Here is a 26862-nt window from a genome sequence, read left to right as displayed (position 1 = left end):
GATGTAGTGTAGGAGGTAGCAGCTCTCTTCCTGTCTTCGAGACAGACAAACTACCCCCCTTTTTTCCACCTCGAACCGTGGACGGAGACTTTTATTAAAAACCTGCAAATTTAAAAACAAATATCTTTTTTTAAATTTGAGCTACTGAAAGAGAAATGCGTTACCAAACAGCCCAGCTTTCCACTTTACAAAGCCTGTCAGTGAGCAAAGTGAAAATTTTTTAGAAAAACTAGAAAAGGAGCGACAGAAAAACCCGTTCTGACGTCAGTGGAAATCCCCTCTATCTCCATTGTGACTCTGACAAAAGTCAACACCTAAATGTATTTTAAAACACATGTTCCGATGCGTGGTTTAATCACACAGTCGTATATTTTTGTCCAGCTTCACGTAAACAAAAGACAAAACCTATGAGCCCTCCTTTATTTGAATCAATAAAGGAGCATACCGTCAATTCTTTCTGTGTCCGGTAATTCTCCCTTGCAGCCGCGCACGGCCTCGGCAGGGTTATTATCATCAGGGTATTACTACAGGTGACCCAGTAAGAGGTAACCACCCGGGCCTCGCTCGCTGGTTTAGTTTCGGTTTTGTGCTCGGGGGTTTTCACCGGTTGGTATGATGTCCCTGCCCGGCGCTCACTGGCTTCCTCATCCGCCCGTCCCCTGCTGCCGCCGCCGCTGCAGGGACGTGACTGTGAGCTGTGCTTCCGAGCAGTGAGCGTCGAGGAGCATGTGGTAAACTTTGGACCGCTTGCGTAGTTGTTTTTGTTTTACGGTTGCGGAAGACTGAAGGGGAGCTGCCGCCGCTGTTTCTCCTGGAAACGAAACTTTAACGGCGCGGATCGAGCTCACGTAAGAAAACGACACCGACGCGTTACTGTTATCGTTATTATTTGATGCTTTTATATGTTTAGAAAACATTTTTTGTGTGTTCCGCTAAGAGAAGCGAGATCGTTTCCTGGAATTCAGATCTACCGGTAATAGAAAAGCGTTTCCCAAACACTCAGGCAGGTCCTAATAGAGCCGAATCATCGGGCCATTGTTTACAGGCTGCTGCTGCTAGATTACAGTTTATTTCTATAAATTAGATCTTTGGCTGGGTGGGAGCTGGAGTGGCGGATTGGCCGTTAAAGCGGATGTTTTGTATGGAGCTGGTAATACTATATGAGTCTTGTTTACATGAACTCCGATGATTTCAGGTACAAAGGTGGCGGAGACGTATTTGTAATGCTGTCATTCTGTGCCCCCTGCTTTGAAATGTGGGTAAGCCTGCATTACAGCGGGTGTTCCCCTAGCCGTTTGACTTGTTGCAGATGACTGTGAGTTACTATATGAGTATTTCCACAAAAAAAGGGGAAACGGTTCCCCTCCAGCCAAGACCTGCTGCATTCAAACACTGCCTCGGTATCACAGGGCTCCCATTATTTCCAGCTTCATATTTTAGTTGTTAGACTCTTCTAGAGCGTGTTTGCATCAGTTATACCCGTGTTTATTGATAACAGGCCATTGGAGCTTCCCTCAGTTTAGGATAGCTTTCTTCTCATTGGCTACATCTGGCAAACAGAAGGCTTGAGCAGAAAATATACACGTAAATGTCATTTTGAGTACACTGTAGTTGTTACATTTATTGTAATCTGGCCAAATGACATGCACTTGAATAGTGAGGATATTTTCCTTGATTTCTTATCATGTAAAATAAATGAACTGTTGATTTTATATATTTCACTTGCATTTTAGTCAGAATTATTGCATCATGTTTATGAATTGTGTTTTTGAGTCTGCTTGAAATCTACACCCAATAAGCAAGTCATAACGGCAAACCCTAGAAATTAAGTGATTGCAACCGCACAGGTATACATGCTGGTACCTGCTTGTGTCAGTTATTTTGTAGGTTCTATGCAGGCCCGACGCAGGGCTCTATGTTTAGGTTGAAGATAGACCGGGTTGCTAGTGACCTGCATCAGGTTGAGGTAGGGTTAGGTTTTCATAGGTCCTCTTTTTATGGATAAATGAGGAATGAGTATAAACATGGGCAGCTGAGCTTGACAGGTTTGGAGGCAAGGCTGAGATGGTTTGGACACGAGCAGAGGAGGAAAAGAGGAAGACCGCAGAGGACGTTTTGGATAATAGTGATGGAGAACAGGCAGAAAGAGGGAGGCAACCTCTAAAGAGAGCATCTGAAGTAGGAAGAAGAAGAGTTATCCAGCTGATCTAGACCTCAGAAGCCTAACAGTTGAAACCACAAGCTATACTCTGAACTGGGTGAGCCAAGACCCTCAGGTTCCATGTGCAGTTTCAGGCTTGGAATAGGCTGACAACATTTACTAACCAGTAACTATTTTGATGGTAAACTGATTATGTTTAGATTTTGGACTATTGAACTATTTTTAGATATTTCTTTACATCATTTACGGTCGGAAGAGAGAAAAGGCCAGCATGTGACTGAGGTGTCCAAAAGCTGCACTGACTTGAAACTCCTGTCTTTCGCTGATGTCAGGAAAGATTCCCAGCAGAATGAAATAGAGGAAATGACAAGCTTCCCTCAGACGGGAAAATTCGTAACTGGTTTTCAGCAGGAGCTGCTTAAAGATAGTTAAAATCTACTGTGAGACCTGGTTATCTCTCATGCTTTTTTTGGACTATGTGAGTTCACCTTTCTAAAACTGTAAACATCTTTTTACCCATGTTAGAAAAAAGCCAGCTGTAGTTATCCAAAACACCAGACACTCTAATAACTAAGATATTGACTGGCAGCAGTCTTAGTTTATATGTTTTCTTCCTTTAACCTTTTTTAACCCGACGGATACTGAAATGTGTTTTTCGCAGTATGTTCGACCGTCTGTCACCAATTTAAGAAGAAAGGATGGATGACGAGAGAAGCGACGCAGGCGGAGGAGAGGCGGAGTTGGAGGATGAGTTTGCGTGCGCCGGGATGCTGCGGGGGTCTCTGACCTCCCTGCACAGCACGGTGGAGCGGATATTCAGTGTGGCGTTCAGCATCGGGGCGGACGATTTGCCTCACGGCAGCAACGGCCAAATATGGCTGAAACTGCGAGGGCCGAGCGCCAGTGTGAAAGCCGCCAAGGTGAGGCCCTGCTCTTGTTTATAATGCCCTATCAGTCCAGAACAGAGATAAGTTATTAGGCAGTGTGGCTCATAAACACGATGGAAGTTGACTTTGCCAGAGGTTGCTCTCTGCAGTAACCTCTGGCCAAGTCCAGTTTCACTTATCAGTAATTCTGGTAACTGAAACTGGACTCGAGTTCACATTAGTGGTGCTAATTTTTCCTTATCCAGTGTTACTCCATTGATTTTAAGCTTTAGTTTAAAAAGTTGCCACAGCAGTGAAAGAAAACAAGCCAGAATACCATTTATGGGGAGCTTTAGCAGTTAAGTAGTAATCATCAGCTGATAGCTCAAACGCCACTCTGTTACCAGAGTGGGAGGGGCGTGACGGTGGGAGGGGCGAGACAATGACCCATATTTGCTTTATAACCACAACAAACTCACTGTGATGAATTATACACCTTCTATTTAGAGCTGGATCAGGTGACCTTAGTTACGTGTTTCTTTCTATTATTGTATCATCTTTACATTACAATATAAAGAGTCTTGAGGCCACTGTTGTTGTGATTTGGCTCCATATTAATAAAACTGAACTGAATTAATGTATGTGTTGTGACTTACTTAGAAGTACTGCAAAGAGAGCCAGAGAGACATCAAAATGTTCAAAAAGCACACCTCGCTGCTGCTAATCAAGCAGGAGGGAGGTACGAGATAAAGTGTGCGTCTGAGTAGTCAAATATTTGCGTTCGGTAGCTGGAAATTACTTAAGAGCTGTGAAACTGAAGCGCTTTCATCACCCCTACTCTCATTTCTCGGCAATATCCCTTTTAAGGATTATTTGCCCGTTCGTTACTTTGAGCTTCTCATCACGATCTGTCAGATCAGGAGGCCTTTTCTTTCTCTTTTAGTATTTAATCTTTCTTGCATCAACTTTCACAGGAAATCTTTTCTTCTTTATCCGAATCACAGCCTTTATCTCCGGGGCTGCCTAAGCCAGTTTTTGGCTTTTTTTTTAACCTAATCACTCAATGTTAATGGAAAATTGTATTTAGTAGTCAGTATAATCTTTTAGTGATATAAGTTTGCATATGGTAGAATACTGCATGTAGTTATTTGTATTAGGAAATATTCAACCATGTATACTTAGAGGCATATAATTAATTGTGTGTGATCTTTAACAGGCTGCAAAGGCTTGGTGTGTATTCCACACTAGGATGCACACCCACATCCTGGGAGCACGAGAAAGATCGTACTTTCTCTTATTGTTTTATGGTAGGATTAACGTAGCTACGTTTGTTTTAGTTAAGTGCTCTTTTGTTTAGATGAACTGCAGGACTTCCTCACTGTGTTATCTAGGGTGAACCATCTAGGGTGAGGGGGAGGCTACCCTCTTCCTGACCAAGGATGTTTGACCCTTTGATCAGCAGTAACACACACACACATACACACATATGTTCAATGGAGTATAAAATAAAGACCAGGGCAGTTCCTCACCGGAGTCTCTCAGTAGGGAGCTGCCCTTGCTAGCAAGAACTCTGTGTGTTTCTCTTCTCTGAGTCTTTACTGAAGAAGTGTTTTAGAATATTTTCCTTAACACTCAAGTAAACAAGTTTCCTGTGCAATCATTCAGATTTTACTATTTTTTCAGTATCGTCGACCGCCCCGCTTTCTCCATTGTGCACCATATCTCTGCATCCTCGTGCAGGGCTAACCCACTTTTGTCATTAATCCAGCTGTAAATTTATTTGGGTTTTTTGTGTCTACAGTCTACTGAGTGTTAAGGGACCATTCCCAGGTAATGACTCATCAAAGTTTTTTAAGTGTTGTTTCACCCGTTAGGTTTCAGTCCACATATGCAAGCGCCTGTTGACACATGCAGTCAGAAAGATTCGTTCACTCATACAAAGACTAGCAGACTGATGCACTGCAAAGTCAGTCGCTGTAGTGTTACAGTAGTAGCTGTAATCACACCATTGTCGGGCATATAGGCAGTTTGAGAAGACATGCAAACCATACGTAGGTGGACTTCCTCTTTGCTAAAGGCCATTTTGGGAGACGCAAATATCAGCTTGACTGAGTGATATGTCAGTGTATTGTGTTTTATTTATTTTTATATTGTTTTACTGTCCTGTGTTAGCTGTGTCTAAAAACATTCTCCTTCATGTGCAGACCGCAGCTGTGGAGGTTCAAACGAGAATAGTAGGTGTAAAAATGACCAACGGAGGTGGAGATAGAGTCAGTCAGTGGATCTGCTGCAGCTGCTGTCAGCGAGATGATTTTATAAACATAAACTATAATAAACTGCTTATTACCTTTCCTGCTTTCTTTAACGTCCGCAGCTAGATTAGAGCGTGGACGTTGCAGACTTTGAAACTTTAGCACAAATAGGGGAAGGTGGATCTCCTGTGGATGGACTTCAGTGGGGTCAGGGTTCAGTCATTCGTACCCACCGCATCGGTCTCTTTGTGCGCCAACGGTGACATCATCACACAGCCAGAGCCATTTATGCTCGCCACAGCTTTTGCAGCAACAGCAAATGGTACGAGGTTACAAAAATCTAGAGGTTCATCATCAGCCAAAACGACACTGGAGCGCTGCTTGTGGTTTTGTTGTGAGACGATTAAATCGAACTCTGGTTTGTTTTCCCCCTCGGTGCGATTCGTTTGTGCAGATGTGAACACGGTGATCACAGCAAAACAACTGCACCGAGACCATTTAGAGGAGGTGGTCTTGGCTCGGTCCCAAACAGACTACGAAGCGTGTTTATGGTGAGAACGTCATCTGACCTCAATCTGACTGCATGTTTGAGCTAAACGCCTTCGCGTAGCTAGATATGCTTTACGAAATGTAAAGTGTTTCCCAGATAAACACAAATTTATCCACGTTATCCACTAGGTAGTACACAATACCTAGACACATCCGGCTAGTAAGTGGACTGACCGTTCTCGTGCAGTCAGTCCTTTGGTGTCTCTGAACTTCCACCTTTTTCTCTAAGTGTAGAAAATAATCAAAACCTTAAATATTCCCAGCACGATGCATGGACAGAGCATTCAACTCTGGCTCTTCCCATGGAGCTTCTTTTTCATAATTACTAAAGTTTAACAACACTATTTTGTTTTTTTGTTTATTTTTTTCAGTTATTTGTGAAAGGAGTTGTGAACCAGGAGGAACAGCAGGAGATTAAGTATCCTGGGGTGCTTCACTGTGTCTTCTGCGGAGCCAAAGGCCTGTTCATGGACAGCCTGATCAAAAGCACCTCAGCACATATAGTGGTAAGAGCTCAACAACAGGCCGGTTTCACAGTAATAGTTACTATAGAGAGGCATTTGTTACACCTTTGTTTGTCTACTACATTGGTTCTCTAACCTTTTAATAACTTCATCATTACTGAATAGATATTTTTATTAAAGATGCACAAATTGTAGAAATCTGAGCTGATATTGATATTAGAATAACAACAGTTTTTTTTCTTTTTTTGTATTTATTTCCACTTTTGCCCCAAATAAGCAAAGAAATCCTCCTTATAAACAATACCTGATCTGTTTTAAAGCCTTTCAGTTTGTCATTGCCCAATTTTTAACGGATAGCAACCAATGTGACACAACTGATGTGCATATAATTATGGGTATTAATGTCATGGTCATTTGGGGCATTTAATGATTTCTTTGAAGTGTTCTTTTCCCAGGGTGGGATAAGCACAGCATATATAATCTTTAATAACTTAAAAACAAGAATTGTGTTCACCAGTTTCAATTTGTTATGGATTGTCTCTAGTCATGATATCTAGAACCCATTGGGAGTGTACAGAAGTTCATTTCTGGGTCTCAGAGACTTAAAATGAAAAAAACACGTTAAATTAAAGTAAAAAGGTTTAGAGGGTGTAATACATTAACAAGCTTAGTGTGCCATTATTCACTGATGATGCAACAAAGTGACTAATAGTGTGATATCAAGAGATTACAGTCCTGTTATTCCAATAAGAAATCACATTATTAGTCAATATCAGTTTTACGCCATCAGATGGAAATGTGTCACACGCCTTCCACAAGTTAAAAACTGCCTTCAAAACCAAGACCGTGAAACAGTTTTTGGGAACTTCTGGTCTATTCTTAAGACGACTTATAGAACGTAAAAATGCAACTCTGCATTCTGACAACTTTCTTTTTCAGTATGATTTGTTGCCCGTAAATTTCTTGGAACGTATTTTAATAATCTTACTTAAGAGGAAGAGGAAACTCCAGTAAGAATATTTTGAGGTCCCCATTTTAATGTGTGTAAATGTTTAAATTAAGGCTTAAGGAGTGAGTTTTATGGGTGACTACCTGAGCTAAGTCCATGTCCATGCAGGACCGGAGGAGATGTGGCCCAGTAGTTTTGTCCATATGGTGCACTTTTGCTTTACTATGAGCTTGAGGTCGTCTGGCCATTCTCCTCTGACATCTGGCTTTTCAAACCACTGGCACCATGCACATTCAAAATCACTTGCTTGGTTGATGCTTGGTTTGAACTTGAACGGGTTGTTGTCATGTGACTGGCTGATTAGACATCTGCTTTAATGAACAGTTGAACAAGTGTACCTAACAAAGTGCCCTGTAAGTGTATGTAACTGTACTGGCAGATTTCCACACCTGGAGAAGCCATAGGCTGTAATGAAAACATTGCCACCCTGACACCTACCATTGGCCTCTCCCATGGGTTCATAATTCCATGACTTAACTTTACCATTACAGCCGTCACCATCCTGCTTCCTTTTTTTATTTTCTCAGTCTTTCTTAAATAGATTCTGTATTTGAATATGAAGAATTTGTAGGCGAGAATGGTATTTACTCTGTTTGGAGTCTGCTTATAGTTTTGGTTGCACGCAGGTGAATCATCCAGTCTTTCAAGTAGTGATGGTTTATGTTGAAATGCAAATACTGAAATACTCATTGGATACTGTCAGACAATGATTTGTCTTTCTATTAAGTTTTTATTGAATTTTCATTCATTGTATGATATAATGGTCAGTGGATACAAGACCTGAAAATTAACAGTTGGTCCACAATCCATTAAAGGAAACAGCAAAGGCAAAATAAATAAATTAAACATTGATCTGTTTAAGTAGAATTCTTTTATTCTTTTGTTTTGGTCTTTTTTGGTTTAAATGATCTGTTATATTATTATTTTTCAGTCATTGGTAGAACTCAGATTAATGCCTTTCTGTCTTTCTCCTACCAAATCAGGTCGTCTCTCCAGGATTCCTGCTCATATCTGGCCTGGTGGAGCCGGTGGTGCGAGCCTACTCTCTTATTACAGACCTGGTAGAGAGGTATGAGGGCACACAGTCCAAGCGCATGGGGGACGGAGGCTCAGGTGAGTCCCTGGATTCACGACGGGCCTTTAAAACTCTGGTGGAGAAGTGGGAAGACAGGCACATCCTGGATCTTCTTGTGCTGCCAGGATCAGTAAAGGAAATCCTGTTGGACTTGGTGAAAGAAACGGGACTTGGATCAAGCCCTAGTTCATCACTGACTGATGTAAATACAGAGGCAAGGCCACATGGGGATTCAGAGGATAGGTCTAAAATACCCAGTGCCCTAAAGCAAACAGTCCCTGATCCTTCTACCACTACTGAGCGATGGGCTGAAGGGATGGCTGCAGGCACAGGAAATGACTTTGCAAATAAAGACTCCTTCCAGGGTTTTTACATGTCTGCAGGCACCCGAGGGAGGGCAGAGGGTGCTGAAGAAAGACCCGCGCATTCACCACAGGAGGTAGGAGAAGAGCACTTGGGCCAAGCAACAGCATCCGGGAAGGAAAAAGAGCAGGAGTTGCAGCTGTCGATGGGAAACAAGGAGTTTTGGCTTCTTTTGAAATTCTTTACCGCCATGGGATACACAGAGGAGGTTGTGAAACGAGTGCTTGCCAGAACAGGACCTAAAGAGGCATCGCAGATTCTGGACTTAGTTCAACAGGAGCAGGACCGCAGTGACCAAGAGCAGAGGAATCGGGTTCTCCCAAACCCAAAGAGGGAAGACGCTGTCGACCTGAATCAGACAGAGAAAAACCGACCCTGTGAGACAGAACACAGAGAAGATGGGGGAGAAATAGCAGGAGGCGGTGGAGCCATACGTAGCGATGGAGAAACAGAAGAAGGACGAGAGGGGGAAGACGCAACAGGGGATGCAAGACACAATCAGGGAAAAGTCAGTGCAGACGTAATGAATAAAGAGCAAGAGGAAGACTTTGTGCTGGGGGTGTTGAAGAAAGCGGCAGCCAGCTGTGGGTACCCCGAACAGAACGTAACCAAACTGTACAACTTGTTGCCTGATGGATCGACTCACCAGCTGCTCCTGCAGCTGCAGAAAGAGGGAGTCAAAGAGGCAGGAGCCTTCAGAGAAGGACCGAGAGAGATGGATGATGTGGTCTTGGACACTGGCGGGTCAAAACTTCAAATAATACCAGAACTTCAGCCTTATACACCTCCAGAAGAGAGAGAATTCGATGGTCGAGAAAAGATAAGGGTGTCAAGGATTGATAGTAGTGTCCCTATTGAGGGACGAGATATTTGGAATAATAAACCCCAGCAGTCACCGGTGACCTTGTACACCTCACAGCAAAAGCAACACCAGCCTTCAAAGTCACAAACTCCTCACCACATCATCCTACCTGGGGTCAAAGGGCCACCAATGCCTACTTATGCCTCATCCATGGATCCTCAGCTCACCAATTTCCAATCTCATAAGCAACAAGGCAACACCAACTACTTGCCTAATCCATCTCCCACAAAACAGAATCATCATGCTCAGAACAATGGCTCAAAGCACTCCTTTAAGCAAGCCCTTCAAGCTCCTCAGCCTTTATTCCCTGGCACGAAGGACTCGTCTCCCACCAGAGCGATGGACAAACGGGGTTTCGTGTCTACTCCTCCAGTGGTGGTGACAGGAGAGCAGCGATTCTTGGAGAGCCTGCAGATCCCCTTTGAACTCAAGCTGACAGACCAGCCCGGAGACCCAACACTGAGGACGATCATAATTGATGGGAGTAACGTGGCTATGAGGTAAGAATTACAGCAAATAAAGGTCGTACTGGGAAAATGCGGTAAGGTATACAATAGAGTAGAAGATTTATTTTGGTGGGGTGTTTATGAGAAGGGAATATGAGAACAGGAAATATAGATAGTCCTGTTAGGCCAAATGTGAAGGACTTCTTGAGAATTTGAAAACATATTTAGAAATGAGGATCTACTCTTTGTGTCCTTTTGCTCTAAAAGTAAAAGCTTAAAATGAAAGATATAGTTATTATTCCATCTTAGTAGTACATTATGCCACAGTTTATGAATGTGCATGATTAGTTGAGTGCATGTTTACACATTTAAACATGTTATAACAATGGAATTGTGCATTAATAAGATACCCATGCTGCAGTGGGCCTCTGTAAACTTTCCAGGAATGGTGATTGTATTTTCTCATGTAATAGATGGTAAAGGAACACCTGTGGCTGATGTGTAGACTCTGTTTAAAGATTTATAAAGTTGTGATGGCAGTGTGTTCATTAATAATTGTAGTCTGCGATGGGCTTACCTACCCAGCGAGTGGGAGCAGGAAGATAAACTGACCCAGAACTATTGGCGAAGCATGACGTTTACACAGAAACACAAAGCGAAGGGAAGGAACAGAGATCTATGCATGTAGGTGCTAAACAGTTTTTTAAAGGGTTTGATGGGTAAGAGTAGGCACCATCAACAAATGCATATGCTGCAGTCATTTTTACCTCAGAGCTGGGAGTTGCATTGGTCCCGATTTGACCGTGTTACACAGTTACGACCCGGCTCAAAAGCCGCAACAAAAAAGAGAGGAGACGAATACCAGATTGTAGGTGAGAAGAGGTTTTAATCCTAAAATGCATAGCAGGTTGGCTAACATGGCTGGTACCACCAAGGCACGGCTGGTGAGGCTTTTTGAAAGCCTGCCTCAGATATGCTTTTATCAACACCTGACTAGGTGTGGCCAATTACCATCAGCTGAACACACTGAAGAGATTAGGGCTGCAGAGGGACGTAGCAACACATTTTGGTTTCTTCGAACTGCATGGGTAAAGCCTGATGCTCTTCGTATGGCTTATTTGGTGAACCACAAATACACAATAGTGGTAATAGCGAGTGCTAGTTTTGCAGTTTCACTACTGTTTTGCTATCCTGGATTGGGAAGTCTGGTTTGGTGGGCCTTCTCTGACTTTTCGAGTGGAAATTCCAACTTGAAGGGTTATTCTGGTGGAAAATATAAGTGCAACATATCATCAGAGATACAGATGTCAAACAAAGGGGTGATAAGGTCACAAGGTCCGATACTGCAGGGGATTAGGAACTGTTTCATGATTAGCATAGTGACATGTAGCCTAGTTCCTCTTAGATGTATTTTTATCTGTTGCTTTTGATTGGACAGCACAATCGTCAAAAGTCAGAGGTTCCAAGAACTGGAAGTCAGCATATTATTCTTCACTGCACTTCAACTTCAATGTTAATGTTTGTTGGAGACGCACATAGTGATAAAAGAGAAAGAAAGTCCAGTGAACTGTGATCATATGAAGCATTATTTGTAACACTTTAATGGCAATCTTCATTTTTCCACAGTCACGGACTGGGTCATTTCTTCTCCTGTCGGGGAATCGCTCTGGCTGTACAGCACTTCTGGGACCGAGGCCATCGTCAAATCAGCGCCCTAATTCCACAGTGGAGGCAAAAGAGCGACCCCAGGGTCAAAGGTAACGCTTTAAAACTTAATGTATTGCTGAAATTGAACTCTTGTCAGTGTCAGGAGAGTGTCATAACGTTATCACATAATGATGTTCTCTTCTCTCACACGTAGCACACAGCAGGAAATGTGAGCAGTTTTTTTATTACTGGAATATACTTGGTTTAAGTTTTGACTTACAGACATGTGAAAAAGAAAGTCTTTCACATGACTGTGTGAATAATTAGGTACACCCAATGAATTGTTGACTTTATCAGTCTCTCATATCATTGTGGAGGAATTTTGGCCCACGTTACAAAATTGCTTCAGTTCGTTGAGGTTTTCAGGCATGAGTTGGTGCGCAGCTCTGTTAAGGTCTATTCACAACATTTCAGTCGGGTTAAAGTCTGGAGTTTTTTCACAGCACCTTGATTTTTTTCTTTTTCAGCTTTTTTGTTGTAGATTTGCTGCAAGTGCTTTCTATCTAACATTCACATGCATTCATTCCCTGATGGATGCATCTATCTATGGATGTTAGCATCCATAGATAGAAGCTTGGGCAACATGCCCAAGGATATTAGCAGATGAGCTGCTCTACCTCCTGGGCTACAGCCAACCCCATGCTGTGCATTATGGTATTATATTAGCATCTACACCAGAAATCTTGTTGTTTTTTCAGATGTAGCCTTTTAAATCTAAGCTGTGCTGTCATGTTCTTTTTAGAGAGATGAGTCTTTCTTCTGGCCGCCCTTAGAAAACAAACCATACTTATTTAGTCTTTTTCTAACTGTGCTGTCACGAACTTGCTAACTGAGCCCTGTAGAGTCTGAGATGTAGCCATTGGTTGTTGTTTTTTTTTGTGTGGTTTTTTTTTTTTACAGTTTCTGTGGATAAATTATTATTATTCAAGTCATTACATTTTTGTCATCATAAGTGAATGCCTGGCTAATCTGGCTCAGCTGTAGAGCAGAGGTTTCAGGGGGCAGTGCCAGGAGAGACTAGTATGCGTTTTCGGTGTCCCATTTAACACAGTAGCATCCTCGGGCTGGGAGAGAACCTCACGGGTGGCAGCTGGAGAAGTCAGAAGGACTGAGCGAAAACTGGGCATTATTTGAGAAGACAATTTTGAAAAGTGGAAGTCAACAAGAAAATAAAGAACACAGGCAAAGCCAAGCACTGTGTCCAAGTGTTTGTGTGCTGGGAAAAACCTGCTAGACTATGGAAGCATGAAGGGTGTATTTAATTTTTCAGAGCACTGGTGTAGGTAGGAGAGCTGTGTAAGCCGAGAGCATGCAGCTCTCAGCTTACATGACACCTTCCTGCTTTTACTGCCAGAGTTTACTGGCCAATACTTCCTTCTGTTCTCACATAGTTGCCACAAAGGAGCTGACAGGTTAAAGTCAGATAAATATAAAGCACTGGAAGAGTGACGTGTGTAGACTTTAGGGCCCCAGCTAAGAAAAATCTTGATTTATGATTCATTTCTTGATAATTTTTTTGTTGAAGTAAGAAACTTAGTTTAGTCTGTCAGAGGTAACAAATGTGTTGCATAAGACACCGTGTCTCCGATCACAATCGAACCAGCAACTTTTGCTTGCTAAGCAAATGTGTTAAACTCAGTTAATAAAAACAAAGCTTTACTGTTGATGAAGCTCAATTTAAATGAGTGATTGAAACTGCAGCTTTAGAAAATATTTCACTAAAAGGTTTAATTCCAAAAATTCTACTTCATGGCTATAACTTCCGCTCTATGAGTGTGTAGCTAGCATCTCATTGGGGTCAGGCTGTGACCCCATTGTTGTGCGTGTTTGCTCCTTGCTCCTGCTAACTCTGGATTCTGCAAAAGACTTCAAACGAGAAAACAAGTCATGCTTGGTGAATGCAGACTTCATGTGAGCTTTCAGCATGCGTGTGGGTGTTTCCCCTCATAGCAGACTGCTTCGTAAACAAAGAGTTGTTTGTGTCTGTCTCTCAGAGAAGCACTATCTGACAGAGCTGCAGCAGCTGGGCCTGCTCTCCTACACACCATCCAGAGAGGTCCAAGGCAAGAGGATCAGCTCGTATGATGACAGGTACAAGACACTGAGATATTGTTTTGTTTACACAACCCATCACATTTCATGTGGTTTTGTTGCTGTACACACTCCAGTCTATCTGGATACAGTTCAGATAAGCCAAAAATTGATACCCATGTCTTTGTGTTTATGCAGAATGATACTGCAGCACGCACAGAAGACAGGCGGAGTGATCGTGACCAACGACAACCTGAGGGACCTCTTGGACGAGTCCCCCGTATGGAGGGACATCATTAAAAAGAGGTAGGGCAGTGCTGCGCAGTCAGGGGGACTGAAATTTTGATTTGCACTGAAATGGTTTCACTCACATTTACCAAATGTAATAAAAAATCAGTCTCCGGACGTTTTTGTCCATTTTTATCTAAAAGATCCAAAAAGTTGGGTTGACAGAAAATACTGTCAATACCCTACACAATGTTTTTCACTAAATACATTTTTCCTCTGTGATCTGTTGCTGCTCGTCCAGTCTTCTTCAGTACACTTTTGTCGGGGATCACTTCATGGTCCCTGATGACCCTCTTGGAAGAGGAGGGCCTCACCTGGATGACTTCCTGCGTTCAGAGCATAGGTAACAGACCCAAGATATCCGATCTTATCCAATCCTTTGAGAATAATTTCACATGATGCTTCATTTTCCTTCTCAACATCTTTCAGGAGTCCAAATCCAGGAAATCACTCTTTTGCTGGCTCGGCCTCATCTTTCAGTTCCTCCAAACAGCCACGCTCCCAAACAGAGGTCATCAACTTCCGTGACCGAACACTAGGGGGCGCACTGGACGCTTTGGGAGCAGCCGGCAGGGGTAGAGGAAGGGGACAAGGAAAGGGATGGGACATGGGACAGAAGCAGAAGCAGTATGGTGCTACAGGTCATGGCCAGGGGGTCCGGACCGAGAGGAGTCCTGAAGAAACAGCCAGCCTGAGAGAGCAGCTCTGTCAGGTTTTCCCTAATCAGGACAACATGGTGACGCTGGTGCTGCAGTGCCACTCGGCAGAGACGGACATCAACGTGCTGTCTGATCTGATTTTGGAGCAGCAATCAACAAACTAGAAATCTCTCAGTTTTAGTGTTTCACCATAGAGTTTTCTCACAGAGTTGTTATTCATTTTCTCGTGTGACTATAGACTCTATGTAAAAGATGGATTTTAGCAACTGTGACATCATCCATTGGTTTGTGGTTTGTTTGTTTTTTAATCAGAACCAATGAAGGTGAAGTGGATTTAGCTGAGAAAATTAGAATATTGTACACTCAGTTTTGGCCAGTGTTGCCAACTTAGCGACTTTGTCACTATATATAGTGAGTTTTCAGGCCTCCTCAGCATCTTTCTTTCTAAAAAGCGACTAGCGACAAATCTGGCGACTTTTGGTGGTGTTATTAGGAAGACTTAGAACCACTTTTTGACGTGAAAGCACGTATCACTCTTTCTCTCAACAAGCAGCGGATGTCGCCATGGGCACCTCGCCTGTGCCAAAGCGCTCACAGGTGACGGATTGTTGTCACGCAGCAGTCGCAACCCAGCTGCTGTCAGAGCAGGAGATGTTGACCCCCTACGCCTCCAAAACTGCAAATGAATGGCGCATGAGTGACTGACTGTAACACAGTCAGTTCTTCTTTTACTCCAACTTTTTGCAAATCACAAAGTTTAAAGCTACACACACACAAAGTAATTCTGCCAGAGTGCCTATTTCAGGTCACTTTTGCCAGTACCCAGCCCAGACACAGGAGGTGGGTTAGAATTGTGACATAAAAAAACAATAATTGCTAAAAGAAATTTAATTTGTAGTTCTAAATATATTCTAAATTAATTTATTGTGTTTTTTACTCACTTTATGTCTCTTCCACGATATTTCTCTCTCCTACAACATAGGTTACAATTACATAAGCATGACCAATTGTGCAAATTAGGTAATGACATTATTTAGCAACTTTTAGGACAGCGATTTTCCTTACTGAGGAGTTGGCAACACTGGTTTTGGCTTCACATTTCAAATTCGGAGGTTACATCCATCTCCCATATACAGTCTGTATGGATATAGCACAACAGCAACTACAAAGATAGATAGATAGATAGATAGATAGATAGATAGATAGATAGATAGATAGATAGATAGATAGATAGATAGATAGATAGATAAAGCTAAAACTAGACCTGCTCTGTCAACTGAACCAGAAAAATCCCTTAGTGATTGTCAGTTCATTATTTGTGTTTGTTGTTTTGATTTTTCTTTCAGAACTATACAGATGTATTATTCTTCTACATTTATGCATTGCTGTCAGTGTTTATTGTGTATTTTATGTTAGTCTGATTTCTGTCAAAGCACCAGTAAAACTGAAGACATTCCAGTGTAGCTTTAATGCCAAATACTGGCATGCTAACACACCAAACTAATGTGAATATATGGTTAATATATTAGTTAGCATTCTGACGCATTAAATTGACATCCAAAAATTTGGTCAAGACATAAGTTAGGATGCTAAATCACCTAATTGACACACAAACATATGGTTAACGCCTTAGTTAGCTTGCTAATTACCAAACTAACACATTAGCATGAATATATTAGCTAGAATGTTAACATACATAGTTAGCATTTTAGCATGCAAAAACACCAAATTAACATTTTGGTTCTGACACACCAAATTAATGTAAATATATATAAACATATTGGTTAGCATGCTAATATTGACATTTAGCTTTAGTACAGCTTCCTAGGTTTAAGTTGGTTTTATGGTTGAGCAGAAGTAGCAGGGACTGCCCGTCCACCTGCAGTGAGCGCTGTTGTCAGATGGAGGCAGTGTACAAGGTATGTTACCGCCATTGTGCAGGCTACTTTTGTTTGTCTGTGAGCGAATTTTTTACATACAGAGAGCTGAAGTGAAACCGAGTGTTAAAAACTATGAAAATATTACTGCAGCCACTGTCTGTGCTATTCGTGCTTTATTTTTTTAGTCATTTTTCGAGGTTCTCCGATTCCTGGTGAACTCTTCTATTGCTCCCTTCTCTATTCCAGCCCACTTGTCAACCAGTCAGCATTCTGCAGTTGCAAATATCATCCACTTACAGCGACCTGCAGCCTAGATCTCAAAGGACTGCATGGGAGAGCGTCTTGGGTGGGGGAAAACCTCCCTGTTTGACCAAAAGCTGTACGCAGATGGACACATTTGTGACCATAAAACCAGCCTTAGAGACACTAGCTCAGCAACAGAGTCTTATTTTTATTTTTTTGTATTTTTATAAGACTAATATAGTCATTGCGTAATGACACCTATTAACTATCTTTCTCCGGGTAGTTTTAACTCTGGGAAAACGATTGTGAATCCCATATGGTATCATAACAGAGCCATTTTATAAACAGTTAGTCTGCTTTGGGTAATATAAAATTACATATTTTGTGTATTTTTCTGTTGTTTTTCCTTTAATTTTACAGCCACCGGTTTACTTAGAAAATAGGTTGAAAGATTTCTCAGAGGTACATAGTTGGCACTGAGAATAGATTTTTGGATATACAGTAACTGGTGTAAGAGTGTGTCATGCTGAGAAAGTAAAAACCCAACTTTGCAAAAATCTGCACAATTATATATTTTAACTTATTTTAATTAGGTCTTTTGTTTCGCATAACTTTGGTTATGAGTCTATAATTATATCTTTAAGGTATGTCTGGATGAAGAAATTAAGAGCAAACCAAAACATGGAAAATTCATTCTTCATCCAAATGTCATTGTTAATGTGGGCTACTTCCGTGTGAGTAAATAGCCGTAATCTTATTTGTATTGTTAATATTTATATATTTTATTCTTGTTCTTAATTAAAATATTTTTTAAATGGTGTTTCTATTGTCCTCTGTCAATTTCTGTCCTGTGTCCATCAGGATGTATTGTTCTCCAGCTAAAGCGAGGGAGTATGTAATCAATTGCGTTTGTTTGTCTGTCCGTCTGTTTCTTAGCAGTCTGGTTTTTGAGATATCATTTTTGAAATTTTGTGTGACGGTAGATTGCTAAAAACAGCTGTATATTACCCACAGCTTACTCGATCATCTTCAAGCCTCACAACAATAATCCAGGCCTTGGGAGATGTAAGGCCTAGGAGGGCTAAGCATTTGATCTTAACCTTCATTGTTCGTCCCCAAGATCAAAGCTCACCTTCAAGAAATATATGAAGAAACCGTCCATCCATCTTCGTGCTCTTTATCCAGGGCCGGGTCGCGGGGGCAGTGGCCTAAACAGAGAGGCCCAGACCTCCCTCTCCCCAGCCACCTCCTCCAGCTTGTCCGGGGAACACCCAGGCATTCGTAGGCAAGCCAAGAGATATAATTTCTCCAGCATTTCCTGGGTCTGACCAGGGGCTTCCTCCTGGTGGGACTTGCCCGGAACACCTCACCCAGGAGGCGCCCAGGGGGTATATTTGTCAGTTGCCCGAACCACCTCAGCTGGCTCCTTCCAATGCGAAGAACAGCAGCTCTACTCTGAGTCCCTTTCGGATGGACAAGCTTCTCACCCTATCTCTAAGGGAGAGGCCAGCCACCCTTCGGAGGAAGCTCATTTCCACCGTCACTACCCACAGCTCGTGACCATAGGTGAGGGTAGGGACGTGGCTTGCAAAAGTATTCGGCCCCCTTGAACTTTTCCACATTTTGTCACATTACAGCCACAAACATGAATCAATTTTATTGGAATTCCTCGTTAAAGACCAATACAAAGTGGTGTACACGTGAGAAGTGGAACGAAAATCATACATGATTCCAAACATTTTTTACAAATAAATAACTGAAAAGTGGGGTGTGCGTAATTATTCAACCCCCTGAGTCAATACTTTGTAGAACCACCTTTTGCTGCAAGTCTTTTAGGGTATGTCTCTACCAGCTTTGCACATTTAGAGACTGAAATCCTTTCCCATTCTTCTTTGCAAAACAGCTCCAGCTCAGTCAGATTAGATGGACAGCGTTTGCGAACAGCAGTTTTCAGATCTTGCCACAGATTCTCGATTGGATTTAGATCTGGACTTTGACTGGGCCGTTCTAACACATGGATATGTTTTGTTTTAAACCATTCCATTGTTGCCCTGGCTTTATGTTTAGGGTCGTTGTCCTGCTGGAAGGTGAACCTCCGCCCAGTCTCAAGTCTTTTGCAGACTCCAAGAGGTTTTCTTCCAAGATTGCCCTGTATTTGGCTCCATCCATCTTCCCATCAACTCTGACCAGCCTCCCTGTCCCTGCTGAAGAGAAGCACCCCCAGAGCATGATGCTGCCACCACCATATTTGACAGAGGGGATGGTGTGTTCAGAGTGATGTGCAGTGTTAGTTTTCCGCCACACATAGCGTTTTGCATTTTGGCCAAAAAGTTCCATTTTGGTCTCATCTGACCAGAGCACCTTCTTCCACATGTTTGCTGTGTCCCCCACATGGCTTGTGGCAAACTGCAAACGGGACTTCTCATGGTTTTCTGTTAACAATGGCTTTCTTCTTGCCACTCTTCCATAAAGGCCAACTTTATGCAGTGCACGACTAGTAGTTGTCCTATGGACAGATTCCCCCACCTGAGCTGTAGATCTCTGCAGCTCGTCCAGAGTCACCATGGGCCTCTTGGCTACATTTCTGATCAGCGCTCTCCTTGTTCGGTCTGTGAGTTTAGGTGGACGGCCTTGTCTTGGTAGGTTTACAGTTGTGCCATACTCCTTCCATTTCTGAATGATCGCTTGAACAGTGCTCCGTGGGATGTTCAAGGCTTGGGAAATCTTTTTGTAGCCTAAGCCTGCTTTAAATTTGTCAATAACTTTATCCCTGACCTGTCTGGTGTTTTCTTTGGACTTCATGGTGTTGTTGCTCCAAATATTCTCCTAGACAACCTCTGAGGCCGTCACAGAGCAGCTGTATTTGTACTGATATTAGATTACACACAGGTGCACTCTATTTAGTCATTAGCACTCATCAGGCAATATCTATGGGCAACTGACTGCACTCAGACCAAAGGGGGCTGAATAATTACACACACCCCACTTTGCAGTTATTTATTTGTAAAAACTGTTTAGAATCATGTATGATTTTCGTTCCACTTCTCACGTGTACACTACTTTGTATTTGTCTTTCACGTGGAATTCCAATGAAATTGATTCATGTTTGTGGCTGTAATGTGACAAAATGTGGGAAAGTTCAAGGGGGCCGAATACTTTTGCAAGCCACTGTAGATCGACCAGTAGAAAAAGCCAATATGAAGAAACCATATTGAGTAATATATCATATGAAAGAGAAGATTTATTTTTTCAATATCTTGCCCTATAATGTCCCATTGGTGCCATAAAAGCTGATGTCATCATATTGTAATAGAAAAATCCTAAAACAAGCACTCTCTTCTTTTTCTTCTTTTTCTTACCTTCTATCATTTTTACACTTACAATTTTGGAACATGGCTAAAAGTTTAAGTGAAACAGGGAACATGTAGTGTGGATGTAATCTCTGTAAACAAGGAGCTCAGGCTTCCGAAGGCTATTGAACTTGTAGGTATATGCACATAACTATCATGATGTGCTACTGACACCTCCTATTTGTGAGGACCAGCCAATGAGAAGAAGGCTGTCTTAAAGGAACAGAGAGCATATCCATACCAAGGCCCAGGAATAAATTGTATGGGAATCATTTTTTAAAAACACAACCTAATTGAGTGTTATTGCTGATCACGTCCATCCCTGTATGACCACAGTGTACTCTCCTCTGATGACTGCTTCATGTAAAATAACGCACCGTGTCACAAAGTTTAGATAATCTCAAACTTATTTTTGAGCATGAAAATTGCTTCACTGTCCTCAAAAGACCTCCACAGTCACCAGATCTCAGTCCAACTGTGTGATGCTGTCATGTCAGTGTCGAACAAAGTCTCTGACGAATGTTTCCAGCACCTCGTTGAATCTATGCCATGAAGAATTAAAGCAGTTCAAAATGTAGTTTGTTTTTAATAAAGCATTATGCTTCGTATTTTTTGTAATCTAGAGTAAAAGATAGGTCTCATGTTGGATTTGTTCATATTTTTTGAGTACACAAACACATGTTGTAAAACCCAAATAAGGAAAAGCTGTATTTTTTTTATCTTTCCCAAATGAATTAGATTTATAGACTTTTATATCAGCAGCCATAAACAACAGGAATAACCCAGAGGGGAATTATTAATTTTGATAACGACGGCTCTGTTTCAGAAATGAGAGGAACACAGCCATGGATAATATCAGTTCCAGTCCTGTTTGAACAAACCAACCATTCATTAAGGTTTAGATTTGCATTATATTTTCCCCTAATCATCATTTTGGAGCCTTGGCACCAGACAGAGAAACATTAAAAGGCATGTGAGAGTAAATTTAAAGGGGCATTATAACTCATTTGCATATGTGGTGTCTTTTCAGTCAGCATCAGTTTGGACATGAGAAGAACATGGGGCTGTATACAGGAAATGCAGTGGGGAAACAAACTTAAAAGCCCTGCGTCTCTGCTTCACGGCAGCTACACAAGTCCACACCTACTGCTTACCTAAATCTACACATAATAGTTTAAATTGTGTCTTTACTTTGTTACTAGCAGCCTGTCACAAAACAGATCATTTGTTCTTTAACTGACGAATGAAGAAGACTTTCAAACTTGATAGAACTGTACAAACTCTGTGTTTGCCCTATTATATACGGTATTCCCAAGTATGTTTGCACATTTTTCAATAAACCTATTTATTTTTATTTTGCTATTTTTACAGCAAAATATAAAGAAATATTGAGGTGATGGGATTTTCGCACAGTACTGCACGTCGCTTTCAGTTTACTCCAACTTGATTCTGTTATCATCCACCTCGTCAGGGCTTCTTTAAACGTAAAAACTTTCATGCCTTTCGATAAAAATAAAAATTCAATTCAATTTTATTTATATAGCACCAAATCACAACAACAGTCGCCTGTTAAAAACATAAAACATAAGATTCAGGTTTACTTTAAGCTGGTGAATCACTTCATTAATCTCTATTTGAAATAAACTAGCAGTTTGCAAGAGTTTCCACCAGAGGTCGCTCTCTGTCACGTTTTGAGACCTGATTCAGCCGCTATCATGTCTGTGCACACCAGGCTTTGATCCTTGCTGCAGTTTCAGGTTCATACCTCTCTGCAGTGACTTTAAACAGATGTTGTGTTTTTATCAGTGTAATTAGCCTACATTAGAACCTGCTCTGCTCTACGTGGAGCTGCAGAGTTACAGGACGAGGTTTCACAAACTTTCTACCCCGAAGCAGCTCGATTTTGGGATGAAGTTCAGACATGTTTTCTCCGGGATAGTTCAAAAGGATAAAGATCTTGGTTTTTGTTTTGTTTTGTTTTTCCAAAGAATCCTGGCCTGTTTATTGTATTGCTTTTTTGGTTTCTTTCCCTTCTGTTGCTTCCTTTTCTGCTATTGTTAGTTTGTTTAGTTGCTCTCTTGCAGATAAGAAAACTAAAAGACTCAACAATGCATATGCTCTCTTTGTTTGTATACAACAAGAGGTAGAGATTATGACTTGCTACTTTTTTTGGACGTGTCATCCACCTGTTGCTGAGAATAGATGCTTTTTAAACTGGTTGGTTGAGTTTGGAACAATAGAGAAAATACACTCACATCTATTTTAGGATCATACTGAGCAACGTGGGGAGCGTTCTCACACAGGCCCTCGGGCATAAAGAGAGAAACTAAAGGTCACTTAATTAACTTGCCTGTCATAAATTATTCAGCAGCGTCTTAGTCACCCCTGCAGGAGCTTAAGGTGGAGACTGTAGGTCTGCTCAGCCTTTGCAAAACCAGTTTAACCCATCTCCCTGCATCCCAGTGACTGACAGGTACAGACAGCGTGAGAAAAAACTGTCAATATTGCGATAAACTTTACTCATAATGCATAAAAAGTCAAGCGGTTCACTGCTGTTCTAAGGCCTGGTACCCAAAAAAGAGATACAGCAGCATCATCGGCTGTAACTTTCCACCTCTGTGTTTCCTGATTTAACTTGCGCAGTTTCATTTCATCAGATTGTGTCAGTTCCACTAAAATAAGTGTGAACTTTCATTTGCTTGAATCAGCAGCACTGATGGAGTGACGCTGGTTAGTGAATCACACGTCGCAAAGGTCTCCTGAAAGCAGCTTGTTTCCTGTTGGCCTGTTCTGAAATCCTGCTCTCTCTCCATGACCGGCTGCCATTGTGTTGTATGTTGGGCTGTATCCAGGCACAAAAGACAGGCATTGGTTAGGGGGGAATTAGCCTCTATGGGGGAACTTTTCAGCACTCGCTGCCTTTTTGGACACCTGTCACATGATGGTGGACACGCAGATGGTTTGAAATCATATCTAAGTAAGACAATAAAGTAATGACGTCCTTGTGGACAATAGTAAGTGGGGTTTAAAGTAGAGTGGCTCCATGAATTACTACATATAGCTATTTATCATTAATATTCACTAAGATCAGTGACATTAGTTAACCCTGTAACTCCATGTGTATCACATGTGATGCATGTCATGGTTCTCAGGTTTTTTTCCTGTGTTCTTCATCCAGTTTGGAGTTACTGTGGTTATTGTCTCGTCTGTATTCTCCTAGTTTAGTTATTCGTGTTTCTAGATGTTTAATTTTGTTCCCTTTCATGTCCAGTCTGTCTTAGTCTCGTCTCCGTGTGTCCTCCCTTGCGTCCCCCGTATGCAGTCAGTCTTGTCTCCGTGTTTGTTTCCCTTTCTGTCTGTGTGTCAGTTTGTCTCTGTAGTCTGTACTTCCTGTCTTACTTTGTCACTTCCTTGTCTTGTGTGCATTGTGTTTAGTTAAATTTCTCTATGTCCCCTTCCTCCTGTGTCAGTTCCCTTGCATTTAGTCGATTCGTGTATATGTTACGTTTCCATTTAGTTATTTCCCTTCTTGTTTCCTTTGTTTCTTCCCCATGTTTACGTTTCATCTCTGCAAAGTTTGTGCTTTGGTCTCTGTCTCAGTGTTCATGCTTCCTGTTTTATTTTGGCGTCAGTGTTTCGTTTTTTCCCCTTTACAAAAACCTAAATTTAAAGTTTCACAATACATGTTTCAGCAATAAAATGCACCAAAAATGAAAATGTAGTAAATACGATACAAATTAAAACTCGTCAAGTTGATATTTAACTTGGTTCAGGTTTTAAAGGGTTCAACAGAAGCACCAGACGCACATTCACGTCATTCAAGGTGTGGTGCGCTTAGGTGATGCTGATGATGTTGTTAGCTCTCTAGTCAGTTACGTAGTGTCTGTTTCATTTATTTACATTTATTTAAATCATAAATTCAGGTCTATGTTAAATTCTTTGCGACTGTTCTGCCCTTTGGGACATTTCAAAAACACTTCATTTGTTTTAAAAATGCACTCTGTTTATTTTATTTCTTTCTAGCACACTAGCAAGCCACGATAATGGCTGTATTTAGCTGTATAATACACAAATGATCAGGTATGGACAATGGTGGATGGTAATAGGTTTCGCTAGAGACAGGGGCTGCAAATCAAGTTCACCTCGGGGCTCCATGAAACCTTGGGCTGGCTCTGAGTTCATCTTATTTACATAGCGCCAGATCACAACAGCAATCCTCTTACACCGATTTAGATAAAGCCAAAGAATAAAACAAATCTACATGTGTAAGCACTTGGTGACAGTGGGGAGGAAAAACTCTCTTTTAACAGAAAGAAACCTTCAGCAAAACCAGGCTCGGGTAGGAACGGCCATCTGTCGCCAGCAGTAGTGCTGGGAGTGCATCATGCAAGATCAAGCTGTAATCTGAACCTACAGCAACGTGACTAAAAAGTTGATTCAGGATCCCCTGATCCAGCCCCAACTATAAGCATTATCAAAAAGGAAAGTTTCAAGCATAATTTCAAAAGTAGAGACAGTGCAAATTCCCAAAATCGAAACTGGGAGGTGTTGCCACAAAGCTGAAGGCTGTGCCTCCCATTCTGCTTTTAAAAACTCCTTCTGAGAGGTACAAAACATTTTTTTAAAAGTGCTTTTTTAAGCGTAGGACCTTGATTCTGCTTTAACAGTTGTGTCAAGTGACAGATCGCCTCATTGTCAATTCAGCATTTTCACCCCAAAACACTTCTGACTCTGAGTCGTCTTGAGACTGATTGGTGTTTACATAGAGCTGATCAGAAGTGCCATCCGTCCAGCCTACATAGGATACACCGAATCTAAGCTTCAGCTACATCTTTGGATGGAGGAAACTCATGTAAAAGCCAGAACAGCTGCACCACAGTGCCACCTTTAGCACATAAAAAGTTTAAAAGAAAAATAATCATTCTTTATTTATTCCAGAAGCCAAAAATAAGTCACAAAACACAAAAAACAAGTTAAATAAAAATAAAAAAGACAGCGTAATCACCATGACGAGACATCCACACCAGTGTCTCCATAATAAAAACCGATAACATTAACCTGATATCCATCAGGGCCATGATGATCCCATTCTCAAAAGTGTTGAGCCTGCAAACAAATTTATACATGAGGTTTCATAATAGAGCTTCAAATGTGCTGACATGGACTGTAGATTGCATACACTCAAAAAACATGAAATCTCACTGTTGCTGGTTTAAAGAATCATCTTTAGTTTTATTTTAAGAAGTTGTGTAATGTGGTTCCACCCAACTGCGTTAAGCAACTCCTGAGAAACTGACTGCTTTTATGGAAACGTTAAACTGGCTCAGCAAAAAAACAAAGTTTCACTGAAATAAATCAAACACATCAAGTAAACTTCTTCTCTGTTTCTTAGAATTCAGATCAAGTCAGTTCAGTTTTATACTGTAAGGTAAAGACCCTACAATAATAGAAAGAAAACAGAGAAAAACCCCCTAAGAGGAAGCACTTTGGTGAAAGTGGAAAGGAAAAAAATCCCTTTTAAGAGGAAGAAACCTCCAGCAGAACCAGGTCAGGTTTGCCACCAGAGATTAATAACAAGTAATGATTCGATGCAGAGAGGTGTATTAACATATAGTGAGTGAGAAAGATGACTGAAGAAGATACATTCAGTGCATCATGGGAAGTCGCCACCAGTCTAGGCATACTGCAGCATAACTAAGGGAGGATTCAGGGTCACCTGGTCCAGCCCTAACTATATGCTTTAGCAAAAAGGAAAGTTTTAAGCCTAATCTTGAAAGTAGAGATAGTGTCTGTCTCCCGAATTCAAACTGGAAGCTGGTTCCACAGAAGAGGAGCCTGAAAACTAAAGGCTCTGCCTCCCATTCTACTTTTAAATACTCTAGGAACAACAAGTAGGCCTGCAGAGCGAGAGCGAAGCGCTCTAATAGGGTGATATGGTACTACAAGGTTATTAAGATAAGATGGGGCCTGATTATTTAAGCCCTTGTATGTGAGGAGCAGGATTTTGAATTCAATTCTGGATTTAACAGGAAGCCAATACAGGAGAAATCTGCTCTCTCTTTCTAGTCCCTGTCAGTACACAATTAGCACACTGCTGTGTGTTTGTAATTTGAGATTTAGTGTTATCATGCATACCTGATCTTAGCACCCGCATTCATCACGCACGCTCTGCAGGATTGTAAAACCAGCAGCTGCACCATGGTACGAATGTGTGTGTTTGCTGATGTCATAAAATGACTGGTTTGCCAATATAGAAAAAATATTAGTTGACCAATAAACCTGATTTGAAAGATACTAGATTTAAATGTATATTACTTACGTACTATATGTGCGGTGTGTGCCTTTCAATCTATTATATCTTTGGCCTAAAGATACAATTTAAAATTGGTTATTTGCTAAGTTGTCACAACACTGGTTCATCCCTGTTTTATGCTTGAATGGTCACTGGTCACTATATTCTTCATTTCCGGTTAATACTTGTACAGCTGCTGTTATTGTGTATATATTTATTTAGATTTAGATTTCTTCATACATTCTTATATAGTTCTATATTGTGTATTGTGTATTTTGTTGTACAGTTATTTTATTTTCAACTTTAATTTATATATTTTATCTTATTCTTCCCAGTTAAATTTACCCTTCATTCTAATTTGTGTT

The 26862-nt window shown here is 41.3% G+C and overlaps 1 protein-coding gene across 1 annotated transcript; it reads left to right on the top strand.

The window, feature by feature from the left end:
* Positions 1-633: 633 nt before the first annotated feature.
* Positions 634-17675, top strand: khnyn (KH and NYN domain containing). The gene is made up of 9 exons (XM_026162639.2): positions 634-848; positions 2823-3081; positions 6200-6334; positions 8285-10101; positions 11674-11804; positions 13749-13845; positions 13984-14091; positions 14315-14416; positions 14503-17675. The coding sequence occupies exons 2-9, from the start codon at positions 2860-2862 to the stop codon at positions 14894-14896; spliced, it is 3006 nt and encodes a 1001-aa protein (XP_026018424.1). The 5' UTR covers positions 634-848; positions 2823-2859; the 3' UTR covers positions 14897-17675.
* The last annotated feature ends 9187 nt before the right edge of the window (positions 17676-26862 follow it).

This window comes from Astatotilapia calliptera, chromosome 3, assembly GCF_964374335.1.
Source record: "Astatotilapia calliptera chromosome 3, fAstCal68.1, whole genome shotgun sequence".
Classification (NCBI taxonomy): Eukaryota; Metazoa; Chordata; class Actinopteri; order Cichliformes; family Cichlidae; genus Astatotilapia; species Astatotilapia calliptera.
Note: the sequence above shows the minus strand (reverse complement) of the source record. Positions and strands in the feature narration are given on the sequence as shown.

Coding starts and splice junctions, on each gene's coding strand:
- khnyn (XM_026162639.2), top strand. CDS start 2,860: ATGGATGACGAGAGAAGCGACGCAGGCGGAGGAGAGGCGGAGTTGGAG. Junction 10,102..11,673: donor GGGAGTAACGTGGCTATGAG/GTAAGAATTACA, acceptor ATTTTTCCACAG/TCACGGACTGGGTCATTTCT. Junction 13,846..13,983: donor ATCAGCTCGTATGATGACAG/GTACAAGACACT, acceptor GTGTTTATGCAG/AATGATACTGCAGCACGCAC.